The 19449-nt window shown below is 39.4% G+C and overlaps 1 protein-coding gene across 1 annotated transcript in view; it reads right to left on the bottom strand.

The window, feature by feature from the left end:
• LOC132109416 (peroxisome proliferator-activated receptor gamma coactivator 1-beta-like) overlaps positions 1–14065 on the bottom strand; it is a 41901-nt gene extending 27836 nt beyond the window's left edge. Inside the window, exon 1 of the mRNA XM_059515465.1 lies at positions 13591–14065. Within this exon, the coding sequence (XP_059371448.1) occupies positions 13591–13671 (81 nt within the window). The 5' untranslated portion in view covers positions 13672–14065. The remainder of the gene's footprint in view (positions 1–13590) is intronic.
• Positions 14066–19449: the final 5384 nt, after the last annotated feature.

The following is a 19449-nucleotide window of genomic DNA, read 5'->3' as shown; positions in this document are numbered from 1 at the left end:
CAAAAGCTGGATGCTTTCTATGGACGGTTTTCTCTCTCACTCTTATCTCGGCACCATTAAAGGTGCATCACGTTTGTTCTTTCACAGCTCACTGCTTCCATTCTCTCACTTTTCCTTTTTTTCCTCCCATCTCCAATCCTCTTTTCTCTCTTCGGCATCACTGAGGCAGTTTGTGAGCTGCTATCTGCAGCGCTTGTGTCTAACAGACAGCTGTCGCCTGAGGTGACTCCAGATTCCCTTCTGGGCTCCCAGCCCAAAGCGGGACATCACCTACCAAAATTCTGCTGATGAGCACAAAGCATCGAGGTCAAACTCAGTGCAAGCACGGAATGTGCTCTGTCATGTGGCAGCCAGATCCGCATTACCTGTCCTTCCGCTGTCTGGTAAAAGTCTTGAGAAAGTGTTCCTCTTCCCCCAAGACCTATTACACTAGTTCGGCCCAGATTCATTGTATGAGCATCTCATGAACACGTCATCTCCTCTTCCCACTGAAGTCTCTCTGGACATGAACCAAAACAAATCCTCGGTTGATGCCATTCTTTATTCTCGCCCTCATCATGATTATCAATTACTCCATTGGCAGTCACTTAATGAACATTAACAAATTGTTGCACCTGAAAAATGTTAATTATAGTTAATTAAGTTAATTAGACAGTGAAATGGATGGAGAGTGCCTGTAGAGCCCTTAATAGAAGAAAACCAGAAGGCCAGAATATGCATTAGAGCATCTGATAATACACCAAACGACTTCGTAATTACCGTGGCCATAGATGACTGAAATGTAGAAATATGAACTGCATAAAAATCTAAGCAATGATCAAATTACTCAATATTTCCTCTGTGCTGGTTTAAACACCCATCACAGTTGTAATGCTGAATGGTTATTTCATTATACACACATTTAATTAAGTAAAGTGCCCTTCCAGGCATCTGAGGCCTGTCGCTATCCTCTTGCAGACATGCGATGCGACCCCTTTTCTCAAAAAGCCACTGGTGAGCTTCATTACTTCCTAAGTTCCTCAGCTTTAATTCACTCAGTTAAGTGATGGCCATGTCAACAGTCATCTGAGGAGGCTCACAATCTTTAAAAATGCAAAACATCTACAGCGTTTGCTGAGTATTCATTTGCTTTCACTTTCCAACCTTTGTTCGTGTTATCTCTTCAGACCTTTGGTCACTATCATATCCGTATCTTAAACGTCGGAAGTAATATTTCTGAAATATGTCAGCAATTTTTTGCTAACGATACAATAATAGCTTTGAATCCCATGCAGATAACACAGACTGTAACGCAAGACACAAAGAGGGGATAGGAAACATGATTTTCAAGTTCCACTTGTAAGGATTACATATTTGAACATGAAATATACATGAAATTTCATTGCCTTATGATAATTTAAAAGTTTAATACAAGTTTGTTTGTTTTATTTGTAAAATTTGAACTTAAGAATACTTGTTTCCCAACCCGAGATGTAAGACTTGCACATATAAATGCACATACACCAAAAGCATTAAGTACTTTGTGTGCAATAAATCCAGCAGCTGCCATGTTTGGTGAATGCCACAAGGTCATAACAGATGCTGTTCTTTCCTCCCGAGCATGTGCTATTTATGCCTGTCAAGGTCTGGTCCGCTGACACGCAACAGAAGCTATGACTCTGCCCACACTCACACTCCCTGTCCACAATGAATCCTGTCACTCACAAACTACGGCAAACTCGTAGCTAATCCTTTACGATCCGTAACTGCAATTTTGGGAGTTCTTAGCATCTGTCTCAAACCAGGATTTACTTACCTGATGCTGAAATTACTTTAGCTTTCCAACCACACTGCACATATGACTAAGTAAGAGATATTTTTACTATATTACTTTATTTAAACACTAGTTGAGCGCAAACGTGTTGTGTCATTTGAGCTTGAAACACAGTAGGAGTGCATAGTAGGAGAGATTTCAATTGAAAGTTTGCTCAAATGACAAGCCCTCAAAAACAAGACAAGCCCACACCCCTCACCCCCAACCTATCCCGACTACTTACCAACATCTAGCTGGGCTTCTGTCAGCACAATCAGCAGAGATGTCGTTGGGAGCCAAACACAACTTGACGAATGCCTCTGTGACACATCATCACCGAGCTGCCAGGTCATTTCTCACCTCTGCTAGTACTGTACTCATCATCTCAACCTGGTAAATCACCACATGCCCACAATACAACCCTCAACCTGCTCGCCGCAAGACCCTCACCGATCAGGGGATGTGGTCAACATGTAAACAAATTTGCACGTGATTTACACACTTGCACCTTGAGTTACAACCCTAAGATTCCCAGCCACAGTGATTCCTGGCCGCAGCTTGCTTGCAGTGTCTGTATCTAAGTGATAACGGATGAAATGAAGCACAGCGGTTGACAATCTGCCTGTTTCAGGAGGCCGTTGAGTCGTTCTCGATGGCGATCGGCCTGCATCCGTTTATTTTCGGTGGCTGCGAGTGACATTTGGGTGCTTTTCATTAGTGAGAGATGCGCTCCCTTGGGCTCGTGGCACCACAGACGCCTGGAGGGAAGAGAAGGGGAGGGCTGCCTAACCCATCTTCACCTCAGACGACACCTCCACTGAGGAGGATTTTCATAGATGCAGCATAGAATGCAATGTATCAAATGTATAAAAACAAAGTAGCATGTTTATTTGTCTTATTTTGCAAAGTGGGCAAAGGGTCAAGAAGAATCCATTAAAATAGAAGTTGTAAATGAAGATTAACCAAATGTGAGGAGATAACCAGTGCTTAGTGGTTAAGCTCTAGCAGTTCAAAGGGTTAGGAAGCACTAGGTATTACACTAGTCTTTGCCTAAATTGGCCTCTTCAGTGCCGTTATCCTTTCTGGACAGGTGCAAAATGACTCTTAAACAATTCCTATAAAAATTAATTCATCACCATTACGAGAAGAGGCTAAAGGTTAAGTACAAACATCAATTTGGTAAAAATATATTTCTGTCTGCAAAAGCAAACTATCTGATAAGTTAGGGGGAAAGGCTGATGGGAAGATATCAGTGGCGAAAACGTGTTTATACATTAAACAGTCCTGTTGAAACTGCAATGTCACTGATCTGTGTGGTCGGCATGCATGTGACTTTGGAGTTCAAACAGCACCATATTAGGAATAAGTACTGGATTGAGTCAAATAGACAAAGTGACAACTCCGGAGCCTCATGGGAGAAGGTCCAATGCAAGAAACATTGCGTCAATGGGCTCGAAAACAGACGCAGATGATAAGCGTTATGTTCTATGATGCATCTGCTATCTTATCGTGTGCAAAAGCACATGTGCTCTTCAGTACGAGGAGGGGTACTTTGAACTTCACAGCTGTCTGATCAAAGGGGACGGTCTTTTGAGTTTCCACAAACAACCAATTCCCTGCTCTGTTGTCCCAATCCGTGTTTTCAAATTCAATCACGCCAGATTACATCCTGCTATAGGGAGCCATAACACATGTAAATATAATCGAAGGACTATTAAACACCTGTTCTTTTTGATGCATCTGCCCCCCTCATTCAGTGACGTCCCTTTTCATCCAGAGCTCACGTCTGAAAAATGATGATAATTCAGCCTTAAAAAAGAACCTGACCCTGGAGAGGATGGGAAATGTCCATCTCCCTCTTCTCATAACCTTCTTTTCATAAGCTCTGCATTAAACGGCTGACAGGCAGGTTCAAACTGGATCAGGCTTTGCGACGAAAGCTGCAGACACCCCTAAAGCTCGCAGTAAATCACAGGAGACGGCTGCAAGGTGCATCCCTTCCGTCTAATGACTGACTGACCTCACGTTCACCTGACTGGACATCCAGGGGGAGACTTTTCCAAAGAAGACTAAATAAGTGGTCGTCTGGATTAATCATGCTGGGGTAATTAGGTCACCAGCAAGTGTCAACGTATAAATGACCCAAGAGTTCTTCAACTTCCCTGTCCATGTTTTTCAAATAGAGGTCTCACATTACATCTATAGTGCCCAATGGCCAATCTATAGTGCCCAGTTTTATTAAATTTTTAACCAAATTCTGTGTTTTCCCATTAATTTTCTGGATTTTTATATATATATATATATATATATATTTATTTATTTATTTATTTAAAAAAAAAAATCAATTATTCACATTTTTTTCAGAAATACTATGTTGTGCATTTACATTTTTCTGCTAGGAATCTTTTCTGATAAATATTCCTTAAAAATAATGTTTTAATTGTATTATTACTAGTACTATCATTACATTAAGTAATATATCTCTATTACCATTAGGTTCCTGTGAAGACCTTTACGTTTCTGTTTGTATACATTACGATAGTTTTTCTCCATGGTAAAAATTCGCATGAAGTGATGTTCAGAGAAGTTCTAGAAACTATATTTATGTATTCATGTAGAGATATATTGAGAATGCAGAAAACACAGTATGTGTGTAGTCGACGAAACCACGCACAAAGAACATACAGGATTCATATTTAAATAGGATTTTTTTAAGGCTTAATATTCACAGACACTAGTCTATGTTGCTGTGTGATTTAAGTGTACTGACCAAAATTCCTTGACATTCCGTGTTATACATCAAAATTAAATTTTTACTGGATTCCGTGATTCCGTCCACGTTTTCCACATCGCGGGGCCCTGCATCTATTTCACTCTGTTTACAACTCACAGCTTGTGTTTGAACATGTAGTAACAATATGGGTTCTTTCCCGCGTCCATATAAGAGATAAGAGTGGTTGCAAAGCAGCATTGTGTTGTGAAAGCCCTGTGGGACTTTGTGCCCCGCGAGTAGAAATGGCCTGTGAGTAATTCATCTCCAAGGCCTCTTTACTGTATCACCCCACTCATCAGCAGATTACCACACCCAGCCACGGCTCCAATCGTCACCGCACAGACTAGTCATCCTCTGCGTACAACCAGTGTTCTGTTCGGCCCTAGCTGAGGTGGACCTCTGGGGTGCATCTTCTCTGTTACTAACAGCCAAGCCGTTCTACTAATGGCTTCCTCAGGCAGCTTCCACTGATAGCAGTGAACTGTGCATGTCTATTCTCTTCTCCCTATGTGCTGTTAATGCAAGAAAAGCAGTGTCTAATACCAAACCCCTGTGTGAGGCTTTACATATTAATGTGTGTTACACACTGTAATGAAAGCAAAACAGCCCCTCCAGCACTGAGGATGCTGCACTGAAAGGTGCCGCCTAAATCAAGTGTCACCTTAAGAGCAACTTGATGTATTTGTGGAAGCGAGTGGGAGTTTACATCTTTAGTCTTTCTGTCATTGTGACTTAGTGGGCGTCAGGAATTGTAGGATGCATTTATACGAGTCAAAAGCTCTGCAATTGGAAAACAGGGTGTCGTTTTTAGCATTAATTTGCACACAGACGCTTCCTGCCCATGCAATTAGACATACATTTTTATACTCGTATATTTTTAAACAGACACTCATTAGAATAATTTAAGAGTTGTCTTTAAGTCTGTATAGACATCCAGTGTTGACAACTCTCTATGAAGGCGAGAACGAAAACTCCTTCAGGTCCCCAACAATCCCGGCTTATGTGTCTTGAAGAAACAAACACTCTAGTGTGCCTCACCCATCCTAATGACCCTTCTGTAAGAGACGCCCCCAAAAACATTCCAGTCACTCCAAAAGCAAAAGACAATTCTGTTGTGACGCCAGCTAAACAAAGCTGTACAATTCACATGAAAGACCATCACTACAACCCCTCCATGACCCGACTTCTAAGTAGGCAGGATTATATGAGCTACCAACATTTGGCAACTGTCCCGTGCCATGTGATTGGGCTCTTGTATGCCCTCATGCTGGCTGCCAGAGTCCGTGGGCATTTAAAAATTCGGATTTCCGCTTAAAAGCAGAGAATTCGACCGGAAAGCAAAGTTTTCCACTAAAATCTGAGATGTAGCTTGTGAATCTGCAACACAAATTTAGCATCGTGAAATCTTCAAAGCCTGTCTGAAGATCAAAAAGAACAGAAGAAGACACATTTCTAGAGACCTGTCACAAAAAGAGCATCTGAGGGTGAACTGTTTTCTTTGGGTGAAATAACCTGAGGGAAATACATTCAGAGAAATCAATAACCCATCACAGGAAGGTTAACTTCCTCCATGTACCTCCAGCAATGTTTGTCTTCCTCATGAGAGAAAGAACTCAGACTTCTGCTTCATCCATGATGTGAAAATATGACATATGTAATATGTAAACTTCACATTAATAAATTTAGATCTGGTAAACATCTAATATTTCCAACTTAGGTTCCAAAATGACGTGGTTTGACCTCCTCTAGAGGTTATGTCCTGATAGTGGTCTTCTAACCGGATCCTCCACATGAATCTGGCGCAGTGGTATCATAAAGGCAAGTAAATATTAAAATGACTGCAATAAAAATGAAAATGTAACCCATTGATATTACTCCTGCTTTCGTCCAGGCACAGAGTCTAAAAAATAGGGTCACACACCCTATTTTGTGACCCTGAAAAGCACATAAAGTACTGCGAAAGTACATGAAAGGGCTAATGGAAAAGGAGGAAAACACATTCTGTATAGTTGGTAGGATTCAAGTGTTTGACATAGAATAAAACTGACTTTTCTCTAGCGATTGCTGATATTTTGCACTGTGGCAATGAACAACTACTGTATCCAGAGCTTGTCTTAGATAGTTTATCTCACTCTGTCTGTTTGAGAAAGACTGCTTAATCCACAGATGGAGTGGCATCTCCACAATTTATTATTCATTTATTAGTGGCACACGCACCCACAAACACACACACACACACACACACACACACACATATTAGAGCTGAAGAAATGATTAATCACATTCAAATAAAAGTTTGTTTATATAATATACAAGTGTGAATAGTTTATATTTATTATGTATATACAAGTACACACACACACATATATATATATAATTTACAATAAATAAACATATTATACACACACACACACACACACACACACACACATATACTGTATATATATATATATATATACACACACAAACAAACATATATATATAAGGGCTGTCAAGTATGTGTTTACATAATATACGTGTGTAAAATGTGTATGTGTTTATTTATATACAAATATACATAACAAATATACACAATTCACACACGTATATTATGTAAACATAAACTTGACAGCCCTTATATATATATATGTTTGTGTGTGTATATATATATCTATATATATATATCTGTGTCTACAGTCCAATCATTTGCAAGTCCTCACTAGTGAAAGGAATGCTAGTGTTTTAAAACAGTCTTTGTACCCACGTTTGACACGTTGAAAACAAACCGGAATGTGACGGAGGGGTGTGTTCATGTTTTTTTACTATGGTGAAACAGCAGGGAGGTGTGCTAATAATTACTGCGGCATCAGAACGACACTTAGAACCAGTTCAGTTCACAGAGCGAGACTGGAAAGATGAAGAAAATGGACAGTGTATAAAGGTCACGCAGTTCAACTACTAACACAGACAGCTGAAATTGCCCAAGACTGACTGAGATCTCCAAAATAGCAGTCAAAAGTGGGCAAAGCTTACCAAACCAAAGATGGAATTAGGTCATTGTCACGGAGTGTGTGTTTGGAGATGATGGAGAAACTCAAGTTTTCTTATAGGTTTTCAAGAGGATGAGAGAGTCAGGTGCTCGCTGTATTACAAAAGGACCAAAAGTCGATGAACAGGCTCTTTTGGATTGGTAACTGTCTCAAGACGGAACATTCTGTGAAGGAACACTGTGTATTGTTGTTGCTGTCAGCCCTCTCAGACTTTGGTTGGCTCTTTCATCTTTTACAGCTGAACTAAAGATTCTTCCAAGTAACAAACCTTTTGGTTTAATTGCTGTTAATACTTTTTAATCACTCGTCAAATTCTTATGAACACACATCACAGAATGCAATTCCTAATAATTTTTGTCTAACAGGACCTTCTGGAATGCATTCTGCTTAAACGTTACATAAAACATGCAACTAAAGTATGACACAGCAAAAACATCTACACTTAGATAGTTACTCGATCATCACAGATGTGGGTCCGTTCCTGATGTTTAAATACAGGCAACTGTTAACCAATATATACACTGAACTAACAAATGACAAACATCATAACAGCTTTATTATTCAGAATTACTCTTAAGATTCTTGATGCAAGTGAATTATATCATAAATGCGGTACGACTATAAGATTTACGTGTACCGTATATCACGTATGGACCACTTTCATGACACGTTTAAGGTGTTTTTGAAACCTTGCATATGTCCAGTATCTACATCAGAAAAAATACTAATTAAATTAATTAAGGCTTATTGATGGGTTGAAAAGTGGAGTGTTGGGCTAAAGATAGAGCACTAGTTTTCTCCAGGGTTCATATAATCCTGCTGATTCTTTTGTATACCTGTGTCATTCATTAGGTGGTGCTTGGTAACCGCTCTGTATTATTATCATATAATAATCCACATGACCACCAATTAGTATCCACCAAATCTGTATTAAATTATTAAAAAGACAAGGAATAAGAAGAATATTTACAGCGTGTTTAAAATGTAGGCTAGCAGGACACACCTACAGCAGGTCTGTGTTTCAGTTACCTGCTGTTACGCCATAGACTTGCGTTTTATGATGCCTACATGTTCCCTTTGCCCACCGTGAGTCCCTGCCAGTCTGAGCTTGCCCTTCCCTGATGTCACGTTGCTATGAAAAGATTGGTACGCTCCATTCCTATTCAAAACATGCGGAAATTTCCTTACCCTCACCTGCTTTCTCCGCTGCATCCGATCTAAAACAAGTCTTTTTATTTGGCCGGTGAGTTTCCTTATGACTTGGTTGAATCTATTTAGTGAATCAGACTACTGATTCAAAACGACTGATTCATTTGAGAGTCTTTTGAGCCATTTCGGAGGAAACACATTAAAATTAAGCTATCAAATATCTTTGAAAGGCTGAAAAAAATATTGCAATATGATTTTTAGCCAAACCACTCAGCCTCACTTAGGATGTGTGAGTGTCATCTATAAGATCGAAAAACAGGGACCTGATAATAAAGACCATCCAGAGTTTTATAGTCAGGTACATTTGATCTAAAGTACACTGTGTGTACTATATTATCCCCAAATTGACTCGCTGCCAGAGGAGAGGCCGAATCTATCTAGCACAAAAAGCTTTCTGTGCTTTTATTTTCACATAGCTTACGGGTGGGGCTTGATTTTTTATATTAGAACAACACACCTGCAACTTTGTTTAGCTTGCAAATATACAGGCCAACGTGCACCCATGCAAATGCTTCCTGCAATTGCCCTACTAAACTCATGAATATTACATTGATTTATACCACTTAAACTAAGCTGTATAATCAAAACACATATCACGCTAATCTGTACCATGTGACTGATGTGAGTGCTTCAGAGATTAAGATATAACCTTATGTCCCAGAATACAAAGGTAGCAACTTCTTCTTTCTTCAGCTGAGGTCAGATAAGGACACTTGAGCTTTAATAAGAGCATGCAACTGCTGAGATTTAATACCGTAAAATTAAACAATAGCAAAATGATGATGCTGGCATGAGACATTTCTCCAGGATACACTACGTTAAAAATCTGTCTCTAAAAAATGAGAGCTATTAGCCAAGATATAGTGGAAATAGTGGACTGAGAAACTACAGCATAAAACTAAATGGCTGCTTCCATGACAAAAATGAAAAATCTGATCATTTATCCACACCTGAGTTGTGCTCGAACTTGTGTAATTTACTCAAGACAAGATGAAATCTAATTTGAAGAATACCATGGCTATTCTTGTCAACATTTCATCAAGGACAATAACTATAAGTATAAAGTTTTAATCGCTCCAATTGTATGAGAACAGTGAAGTCCACACCACAACTATAACGAAAACAACACAGAGTAACAATATTGTTGAAATCAATTTCAAAATGATATAGGATCAGTATCCAGCCGAATTTAAAGAAATGAGCAGATGCTCAAGCATTTTAAAGGAGGCGGATGACAAAACAGCAACAGACCCTTTATATTAAACATAACTTTAATGTCAGTGGGTGTGCAAGATAAAATAGTTATTATTGCTATAGTTATCTTTATAATTATTGTTTGTGTGTGAACAGGTCTTTACTCTCTTACAACTGAAGGAAAGGTTTTTTTGTAGCAACAAACATAGGCATGGTGAATTGCTGTGAAACTCATTAAATGCTGTTTTGTTTCAGATTCTTAGTCATGTAACAGTTCTTGTCTTACAGTCCTGTTGCACAGCATTCTCTTCTAGAACAATTTTAACGTTTCACAAAACATTAGGACACAACAAAAACACCTCAACTCAGACAGCAACTCCATCCTCACACTAAAAAGACCAGGAACTGGGCCAAAGATGTATAACAAGATCCCAAATTAATGACCAGAAAATAATTTGAAATTTCTCTTTCTTTTGCGTTCCACAGAGGAAACATGCAGGTTTGGAACATTGTGAGTGATTTTTTTCAACCCTAAAATCATTACTGCAGAACGGAGTACATAAATGCTAATGTAATGAACATGGGTGTCAATTACAGGCCACACTAAAGTGAAAGTACATCTATAGATCGTCATCCAGATAATCTATTTAAGAGAGTTTATGTTACAGCAGACTGAGGACTATAGTTACAGAAAACATCCTAACCTTGGTCCCATGGCCAGACAACTCAATGAAAGGGTTTTTTAACCTTTGATGCCAGTTGAGCTCTTAGCTGATGATGGATTAGTATGGGTGCATTATTGGTATCAAGGCCCTGTCTTTCCACAGTCTATCCCTTTCAGTCCGAAATTGACATTGATCTCTTACAGAGCATTCCCAGACTTCCTCACGTCCCCAAAGAGAGATGGAGGAGCCAAATGATGGACTCTGTGGCTTCAGAAAAGGAAACAGCCCTTCTGATAAATACAAGTGCGCCCTGAGCGAGGCATGAGACAGCGCTATAAAGTAATAGGAGTGAAAAGAGCAAAACATAAACTGACGATCCAGAGGCTGTAGCCAATTTATTGAGCCATTTTCTGAGCTTCAGCCTTTCTGTGAAAACCAAATCAAATTATATTCCGGTGAGGTTTTATGGTATCTCGTTTTCGCTCTCAGTGGACTTCAAATGAATAGACTAAAAATTTGCAATTTCTTCAAATCTGATGTCAAGTGAATTCCAACCAGAACATCTAAAGCATCATTTCATTGCCGCTGATTTGACGTTATGGTTCGACTTCACAGCGATCAGGGCAAATGATAGAGAAAGTGCTTCAGTAAACAAGCAGACACAGAGTCAACTGTCTGAACTCGCTGTAAAGACCATGTCAACCCTGCATATTTATGATTTCAAACGAGCATAAAATGATGAGTGGAAATGAGGGGAGGCCCGGCTGACTGACAGGAGCTGGGGGTGGAGGGACTCATTTCATGGTGTAAATACATTTCCCTGACTCTGTCAAATTAGGTGACTCAGCCCATATCACGAAAGCTGAACACATAGTACTGCAGTACATCACGACAACCGCGAGCTCGCCTGAGAACTGGTGCAGAGTGATAGATTCCAAAAGCTTACAATGTTCAGTTTTATATCAACAGCAGAATATAAGGATGCTGTGAGAGGGAAACTGAATCTGGAATACCATGAAGGGCTTTTTTCCCCCATAGCACTAGTGATAGACTAACAGGCTGATAAATTGGCTGTTATTATCAGCATCAGCCAACAATCTTAAAAAATGCACTTCTTTTTGTGATATTTGAGTGAACTTCAAGTAAATACAGTGGAACAACTAGTAGGCTATTTACTATCTACAATTAGTCTTTATTGCACAGCTCTTGATTCTGATTGGTCAATCACAGCATTCTGCATCCAAATATTCTTACTCATTTTAATCACATGATAAATAATTTAATGCTAATCGAATTATTAATAACTTTTTGTTTGGCATTAATACGAATACGGTTTATAAATCAAAAAGGTGCGATGCTGCTAGGATGCATGGTGAATTATTAGTCGTGATCTGGACTGCTCCACTTTGCGCAGGCAGTCTGTCAGTCACAAGCTTGCGCGTCATAGCCCCGCCCCCTCTCATTCTACTACGTTCAACGGCGAAGAGCACATGACTGCAGTAACTGTGTTCTGTAACTCCAGTCACGAGGATGGAGTACTATTACACTGACCAGACAGCGAGCTCAAGCACATTTACAGCGCTCACAATATTCCCTCTGACACAAGGACAAAGGACAAACAGCAGCGAGCGTTTCCTCACAGCGTTCACATGTTTTATGAAGTCTGAAAACGAGTCGTCTACCTTTCAGTGACACCTGACACAAAGTAAACGGAGCGCGACGTGTAAACACGCACAATTGACTATTTAATTCATTATACAATATGTACACTTTTTAAATACCAGCATGTGGCAGTTTATGAATTTGAAATAATAAATGAATGTATTCTCATTAATCTTATCTTTCACCCAAGTCATTCATTCCACTGACCAAGTATCCGCCTGTTTCAAAGTAAAGTTAGGCTTTTTAAGCGTTATATTGTATCTACGCGTATATCTATTAATAAACACTTTCGCGGTGCGACCATAGCCTGTTTGACAAGCACGAAAGTGCAAAAATGCACAGCGTTTATTTATTAATATCAGCAGCAGCACACACTGGCATGATGCAAAGATCATTAGACAACCTCTAATTAGCATCAAGCTCGTTTCGTAACAGTTACGCAAACGCTTACGAAAACAATGCATTCCGTGAATTGAGCGAGTTCCGATCTCTACACTATAATCTAAAGATATATGCATACATTTTGAATAGGCCTACAGCGCTGCGTATTAGTTTCTGAACTTTATTAGTGACATAATGCAATAGGTTCACAGCTTTTTTAACAGCTCATCTCAAAAAACAAAAAAAGCAGGCCAGTTATGAATAGAAATTATACGACCACTGATCGCATTTAATGAGTGCATTAATAGTAGTAACATCTGCACTGACTAATAATTACGCAATGCATAGCCTAAAGACTGAGAAAATACACATCTGAAAAAACCACACAGTTTACTTGATCTATATTATTTTCATCTGCTTCGCAGTGAACTCGAACGGAATCACAGCGCTTTCGTTAGCCTATATATTAAAACTACAAGGGACCAGCAAGAAAATTCAAGACAAGTTCACTAGAGCACCCACGTGTCACACACACACACCGGGAAATTGGTGTGTTTTTGGCAAACTGATGAACACGTTTGAACTCACTCTATTCCGCTTGAGAACTTACTAACATCTCTCTAATCGCTAGCCCTCGAAAGCAGACTACAAAAGAACGATTATCTGTACAATATTCGTCTGTAAGTCACTTTTCGCATTTATGCATCATTTCCTGTGGACTGCACGTGAAGCGCAGGCGGCGGAGACTCCAGACGCCGGCTGAGACGCGCTGACAGCATCGATCAAATAATGCGAGTTTACCGCGCCACAGACAGTTGCATGCAAAAACAAACCCGGGGAAAAACAGCCACGCTTCTGCTCTATCCGAATTGGTACATGGCTTACCGGGCTGCCGGAGTTTTCAGTCAAGTAATTGAAGACAAATGAAGAGAGCTCGTCGTCTAACAGTGAAGCGCAGTCCGCCATCTTCTAGACGAGAATGAGATGAGAGGAGCCAGAGAGCGCTGCTATACTGCTGTCCCCGCGTGCAGTGAGATCTCTAACCGACCGAGGGCAGTGTGCTGAGGTGCCTCAGCGCTTCCCAAGCATGGCTGGGTTAAGTAAAACAGCAGAAAAGTGAATTATTTGAAGGCGCGGGTGGGTTAAACACAGGTTGGTGGTGACTGAAGAAGGATGTCTGGACTAGGTGCAGGATGCATGTTCCCAGCTGTAGCTGAACCTGCTTGTGCTGTCTAGATTACAGTGTCCATGACTAATTTATGATGCTAGTTCATGATGTCTAAAGTCCATGCTTTGCGCAGGTGATATACTGTATGCTGAACATATTTGGTTGCATCCTTTACATGCACAATGCAGTAAACACAACCCAGCATTATATTTTATGGGCATGCTTTTTAATGGTGCCCAAAATTTGAACATCAGCCAATATTTACGCTTTATTTATGCTTACTTGGCCCATTAACAGAAATACAAGTTTGCTCCACATTTTAAAGACAGCTTTGTTAAATTAAACATATTATTATTATTATTTAAGTGCTTATTTAACAAGAATTATATATTACAACGATATTCCAGCAATATCGTCGACTTGATTGCACAGATACTGAACTGAGCTGGATGATGACATCACTGAATTCAATGATGAACAGCCTTTAACTGAAAATTGAGTGTTTAATATTGTATTTTTTGCATAATTGACACATTTAATACTGTAAAGCTGTTTTGACACAATCTGTATTGTTAAAAGTGCTGTATAAATAAAGGTGACTTGATTTGAGGAAACATTTAGCTTATCTAAATCTAACCCTAGTACTACAATAATTAAAATAATGATAGATAAAAAGCAGGTGCACTGCTGACTTTAGGCCTGGATGTAGATCAAAATCAAAGCTTGTTATGGTGATGAAGTCTGATATATGAGTAACACATTAAAATCTATGTAAACAATTAGGGTGATTACTCTCTAATCAGCAGATGCATTGATTGGCTGATCTTGTCAAGTGCAGTTTTCCTACAGTCACTGACTTTCACTATGATGTGGGGATTTTGACTGCTTCGGTTAACCTTAGTACATTATCATAAATCGAGATGCTTAACCGAAGCCAGAAATCACCAGCTGACTGTTAGTCAAGAGAAGAGGCAAGTCTGCTAAAGACACCATCCTATATTTGATTCACATTGAAGACAAATCTTATAGATTTTAAATTTTGGTTGAAAGGTGTGCAAATCCAATGCAACTAAATTGACAAGCCCTTGCAGGACCGTTACAACTTCTCAATCAAATCTGAAATTACCCCAAGGTCACATCAGTATATTGAACTGTGTGCTGCCTACTGGCTTTCGACCAAATGCATGCTGTTTGAATGATTGGGGTCAGAATGAAAGTTTGCCTCTTTGAAAGCACACTGTATAAAAAAAAGACATCCTATGCATGCCCTTGGTTGCTTGATCGATAAACAGATTGCGCTAATTCTTAAAGCAAAAAAAAATTAAAAAAATAAGTAAAACATTTACAGTAGATGGAATTAAAGTGGAATGACAGTTGCATCAAAAACTTCCAGTGACATTCTGAGCTGTTTTTAGAGAGGAACTTCAAGATTGTTACTTAAGCCAACAAGCCCACCTTCCATAAGAGTGTGAAAGGTCACTGAAGGGATTTGACAGCCCTGAGCGTCTGGTGGGTGTCTCTGACAGCTGTCAGACTGGAGGAGTTCATTCTGTGTTGGAGTTATCAGTCAAGAGAAGATTCTGTTTCATCAGTCATATCATTTCATTGATTATGCCCTGATGTATGGAGGTCAACAACATTGTGCCTTCAGCTGCAGTTGTCCAAGGACAGCAATCAATAGAATTCACACATTATTTTCAGACACTGAAGCATGCATGATGCTTTTTTTCATTGTTTTTGATTGCTACCACTAATGGGAGAGCATGTTGCTGGTGTTTGAGTGCATGCATGTCTCTCACTGTGCTTTATGGCTGGAAGGTGATTTAATGGGGGCTTCTGTGTGAATGGACAGCACTCTGAGAGAAAACAAATCAAAGAGCACACTTGCTAATGCACCAAGGACTGTTGCAACATATTGTCATGTAGGAACACTGGGTTCAGTTTCAGAGCCCTGAAGTTTTGAAAATGGCCTATTGTGGTTAATTGTGAAATATATTCAGTCACACTTTAGTTTGTGGACCAGCTCTCACTATTAACCATGTCTTTTGCCTCAATAAAATCATAATTTGCTGCTTATTAATAGTTAAGTTTAGGTTTTGGGTAGGATTAAGGGATTTCAAATATGGTCATCAGAATAATGAATTAATAAATGCTTTATAAATACTAATAGTCAGTCAATATGCTAGTAATATGCATGCTTATAAGTAACTAGTTAATAGTAAGAATTGGACCCTGAACTAAATTGTTACCATATATTCTATACTCGTAATTACGACCGCATCTTAGTGTTTAGTGGCCTTCCTATTCCTCATCTCTTTATTGTTTACTTGAATTTACTAAGAATAAATGTAAGTGCAACAGAGGAAAACTGCATTGCAGGGATCAGTTCGTCTTTTTTGATCCAAATAAATGCATTGAAAAAACATGGATAAGAAAATGCAGGCAACTAAAGCCAGTGTGTAATTTCTGAAGACAACGTCAAACTGGGCTATTTTAGCATCTTAACAGTTGTGTCCATGTAAACAAATGGCCCAGTACTTACACCTTGTATGTGAAGAATGATCAGCTGGTCGGATAAGTCAAACTGATGTTGCACTTCAAACACCACAGACAGAGTGTTAGAGACAAACAATGCAGTGTTTATTCAGTCCTTGATTCAGTAATACTATTCAGTTTCAGTTACAGAAGATCCACCATGTATTATATATTATTACATTGTGTTATAAACTGTAAATTGAAAATGTCAAAACTTAAATGACTCGATAATATATAATGTAACTTAATATAATATATAAAGTAATATACTAGATATATAAATTGTATATTGCACATTGTTGATACTTTTTTGTTTTCTTTTTTGTGAACGCTGCTAAGATTATGCTCTCAGCACCTCAGAAAAGCAAGCTGATCCTACTTCAGAACTACTGGAGCATTTAACTTCAGAAATATGTGACTTCATTATATCTGAAGGGTAAAGTCTAACTCGCAGAAGAACCGAGTCACAATGTGCCACGGTGTATGCAGCAGTTACAAGCAATCTGAACTCAAGGCATAGTTAAAAAAAAGCTGGGTCGCGATTGGACGAAATGCCCGGGACACAACAGATATGCAAAGCATAAAAACAGAACATGATGTGATTGGCCAGAGCTCCTCCTGTCTCTGTGCATAGTAGGAGAAGGAGCGAGTAGAGTAAAGCAGGCTTGCATTAGAGACTCTCTTCCCCAAGCAAATACGTGCCTGCTCGTCACATGACTCCCCCTTTTCACTGCCGACGCCTGACCGTGTATAGTGCTTACGCTTGCTGTGTCGGTTAGATGAAAAGTCAAGGATGATTGCACAGGTGAAAGCTGAAAGGAAAACTGTCTAATCTTACAAAAACACCCAGGAGCAAAGGTGACAATTTGACCAGGCAGATTACATTTTCAAGTAAATATTCATTTTAAAATATAAGGAGTAATGACAGCATGTCAATGTAAAGTGTAAGATACTACCAGTGTGTAGGTGCATGTACATGTATGTGAGAGATATATAGAGACCTACAGTATACTAATACAAATACATCTTACCAACCAGTAAAAACATTATTTTTGCTATGTAGCTTAATTCTGAAAAAAAATAAAGAGTCTATATATAATCAGATATTCCTGGATATAAATATAGACTATATTAGAATTAGTATTTATGTCTAAAATATATTAAAAATAATAGAGCACCCATATAGGTGTAGCACCTGAAAAAGCAATAATAAATACCATATGATCTTGTATTTGACTAACCATGTCTGATGCAATATCTCTGTTGTGGTGTATATTGATCTTGAGTACACTCACACACACACACACACACACACACACACACACACACACACACACACACACACACACACACACACACAAACCTTCTACTAATGCATTCGTTTATACAAATAAATGATTGATCTCTTCCTTAGCAGAATACACATTTTGTGTTTTAAGTTAAATGGGAAAAACAAGATGCTTTAGAAATCTGTCTTCTGGGAATAGATGAAAGCCAAAATGGAAGTTTTGCTCAAAAAGCTTGAATCCTCAGACCAAATGCTTCGCTTTTATACCCATACCCAAACAAGGGGTTGCATTGGACAAAAGATAGAGGCCTTTTCTGTCTGGGGTCTGTGGGCGATTGACCTGCGGGGCCATGTGCATTGGTTTGGAGTGTCTGAGCCTTAGTCATCACAGCATGTGTGTACACTGCTGCATGTGTGGCATTCCATCACTAAACCTACAAGAGTCTTCAAAGACACACCCATCAACGCCTTCACAATTTTTGCAAATCTAATGTAGTGTGTTTGTGAGCTAGGCTGTGTGCAAAGTGCCGAAATTCAATGTAAATTATGCATTTACCAAACTTGTAGCAACCGGCTTCTTCCCACCTACATGCGCCATTAACACTTATGTCCATTTGCAGGAAAGAAGATGGCTGTTGCAGCGGCTGCCTTGCATAAATATGGGTAGGAATGGTTGACGCCATTGCTACAAACCATCAGAAAGCACTGTGACACTGAGATAAAGATCTTAGGCCCGGTGTCCTTTTGAGAGTGGATGACGTGACGGTCACAGTTTTGGACATCTGACCATTTGGTAGAGACCAAAAGGAGATGCCAGATCAGCATCTGACAGATTCGGTCTCCTACTAAGGTGCCATCTGAGTTATCTAGTAAGGCCTCCCTTTGGTCTGTTGTCCACCCAAGCAATTAAAAATGAATGAGTATGAAATTTCCCAGACCAGGGTTTCCTTTTCAATGGATACAAGTGACTGGAACAAGACCCTTCTGGACTGGATTGCTAGTGTGTTTTAGTGGCAGTGTTGTAACAATTAGTCATTTGACAGATGCCTTTATCGACTGGCACACATGTTATCCTTATACTGTACATGCACGTGTTAACTGCCTGCCATTTTGAAATGGTCACATCACAGAAGGTGGATTTGGGTCTCAGCTGGGTCTTTGTTTTGTGGAGGATCTAGTGTTATCAGGCCATGGGAAAGGTTAAGCTATAGTGCTGATAGCCCACCTGCTGAAACACTGCGCACACATCTAGATGCCGCACAGCCAAAGTAGACCAGATTAATTTTGGAACCAATGTGCAGTCTAGTGTTTCTCCATTCTTACTCTGTACACCCCAGCGCTACGTTACTTGGCCTCCCTTAAGACGTGTTGATTTATGACCATGGGCACCAAGAGGGACAAATGGCTCTAATCCCGACAGCACAATTTCACAAGCTCAGTGACAAACACATTTGGAAATATTGGGAAAATGCTTAACAATCAGAGTCATAAACATTGATCCTGTTCGATGAGAAGGAAGACCTTGAATTGCAAGCTCTTGGATACAAGCAGAGGCACACACGTATGAGCTCACCACATGAGAGAGCCCAATCTGAGGTGCTCAATAAAGCACAAGGATGCATAATGTGCTTTTTGAAGGACATTATATGAGTTTGATAGACTGTCATCTCAGAAAGAGGATAGATGGAGTAGCAGGCAAGAATGGGAGGAAGATGGGTTTTTTATATTTATGCAATCTTTGGAAGCCCAGGGG

Source organism: Carassius carassius, chromosome 29, assembly GCF_963082965.1.
Source record: "Carassius carassius chromosome 29, fCarCar2.1, whole genome shotgun sequence".
Taxonomy (NCBI): Eukaryota; Metazoa; Chordata; class Actinopteri; order Cypriniformes; family Cyprinidae; genus Carassius; species Carassius carassius.
The sequence above is the reverse complement of the archived record's forward strand: the minus strand, read 5'-3'. Positions and strand labels throughout refer to the sequence as shown.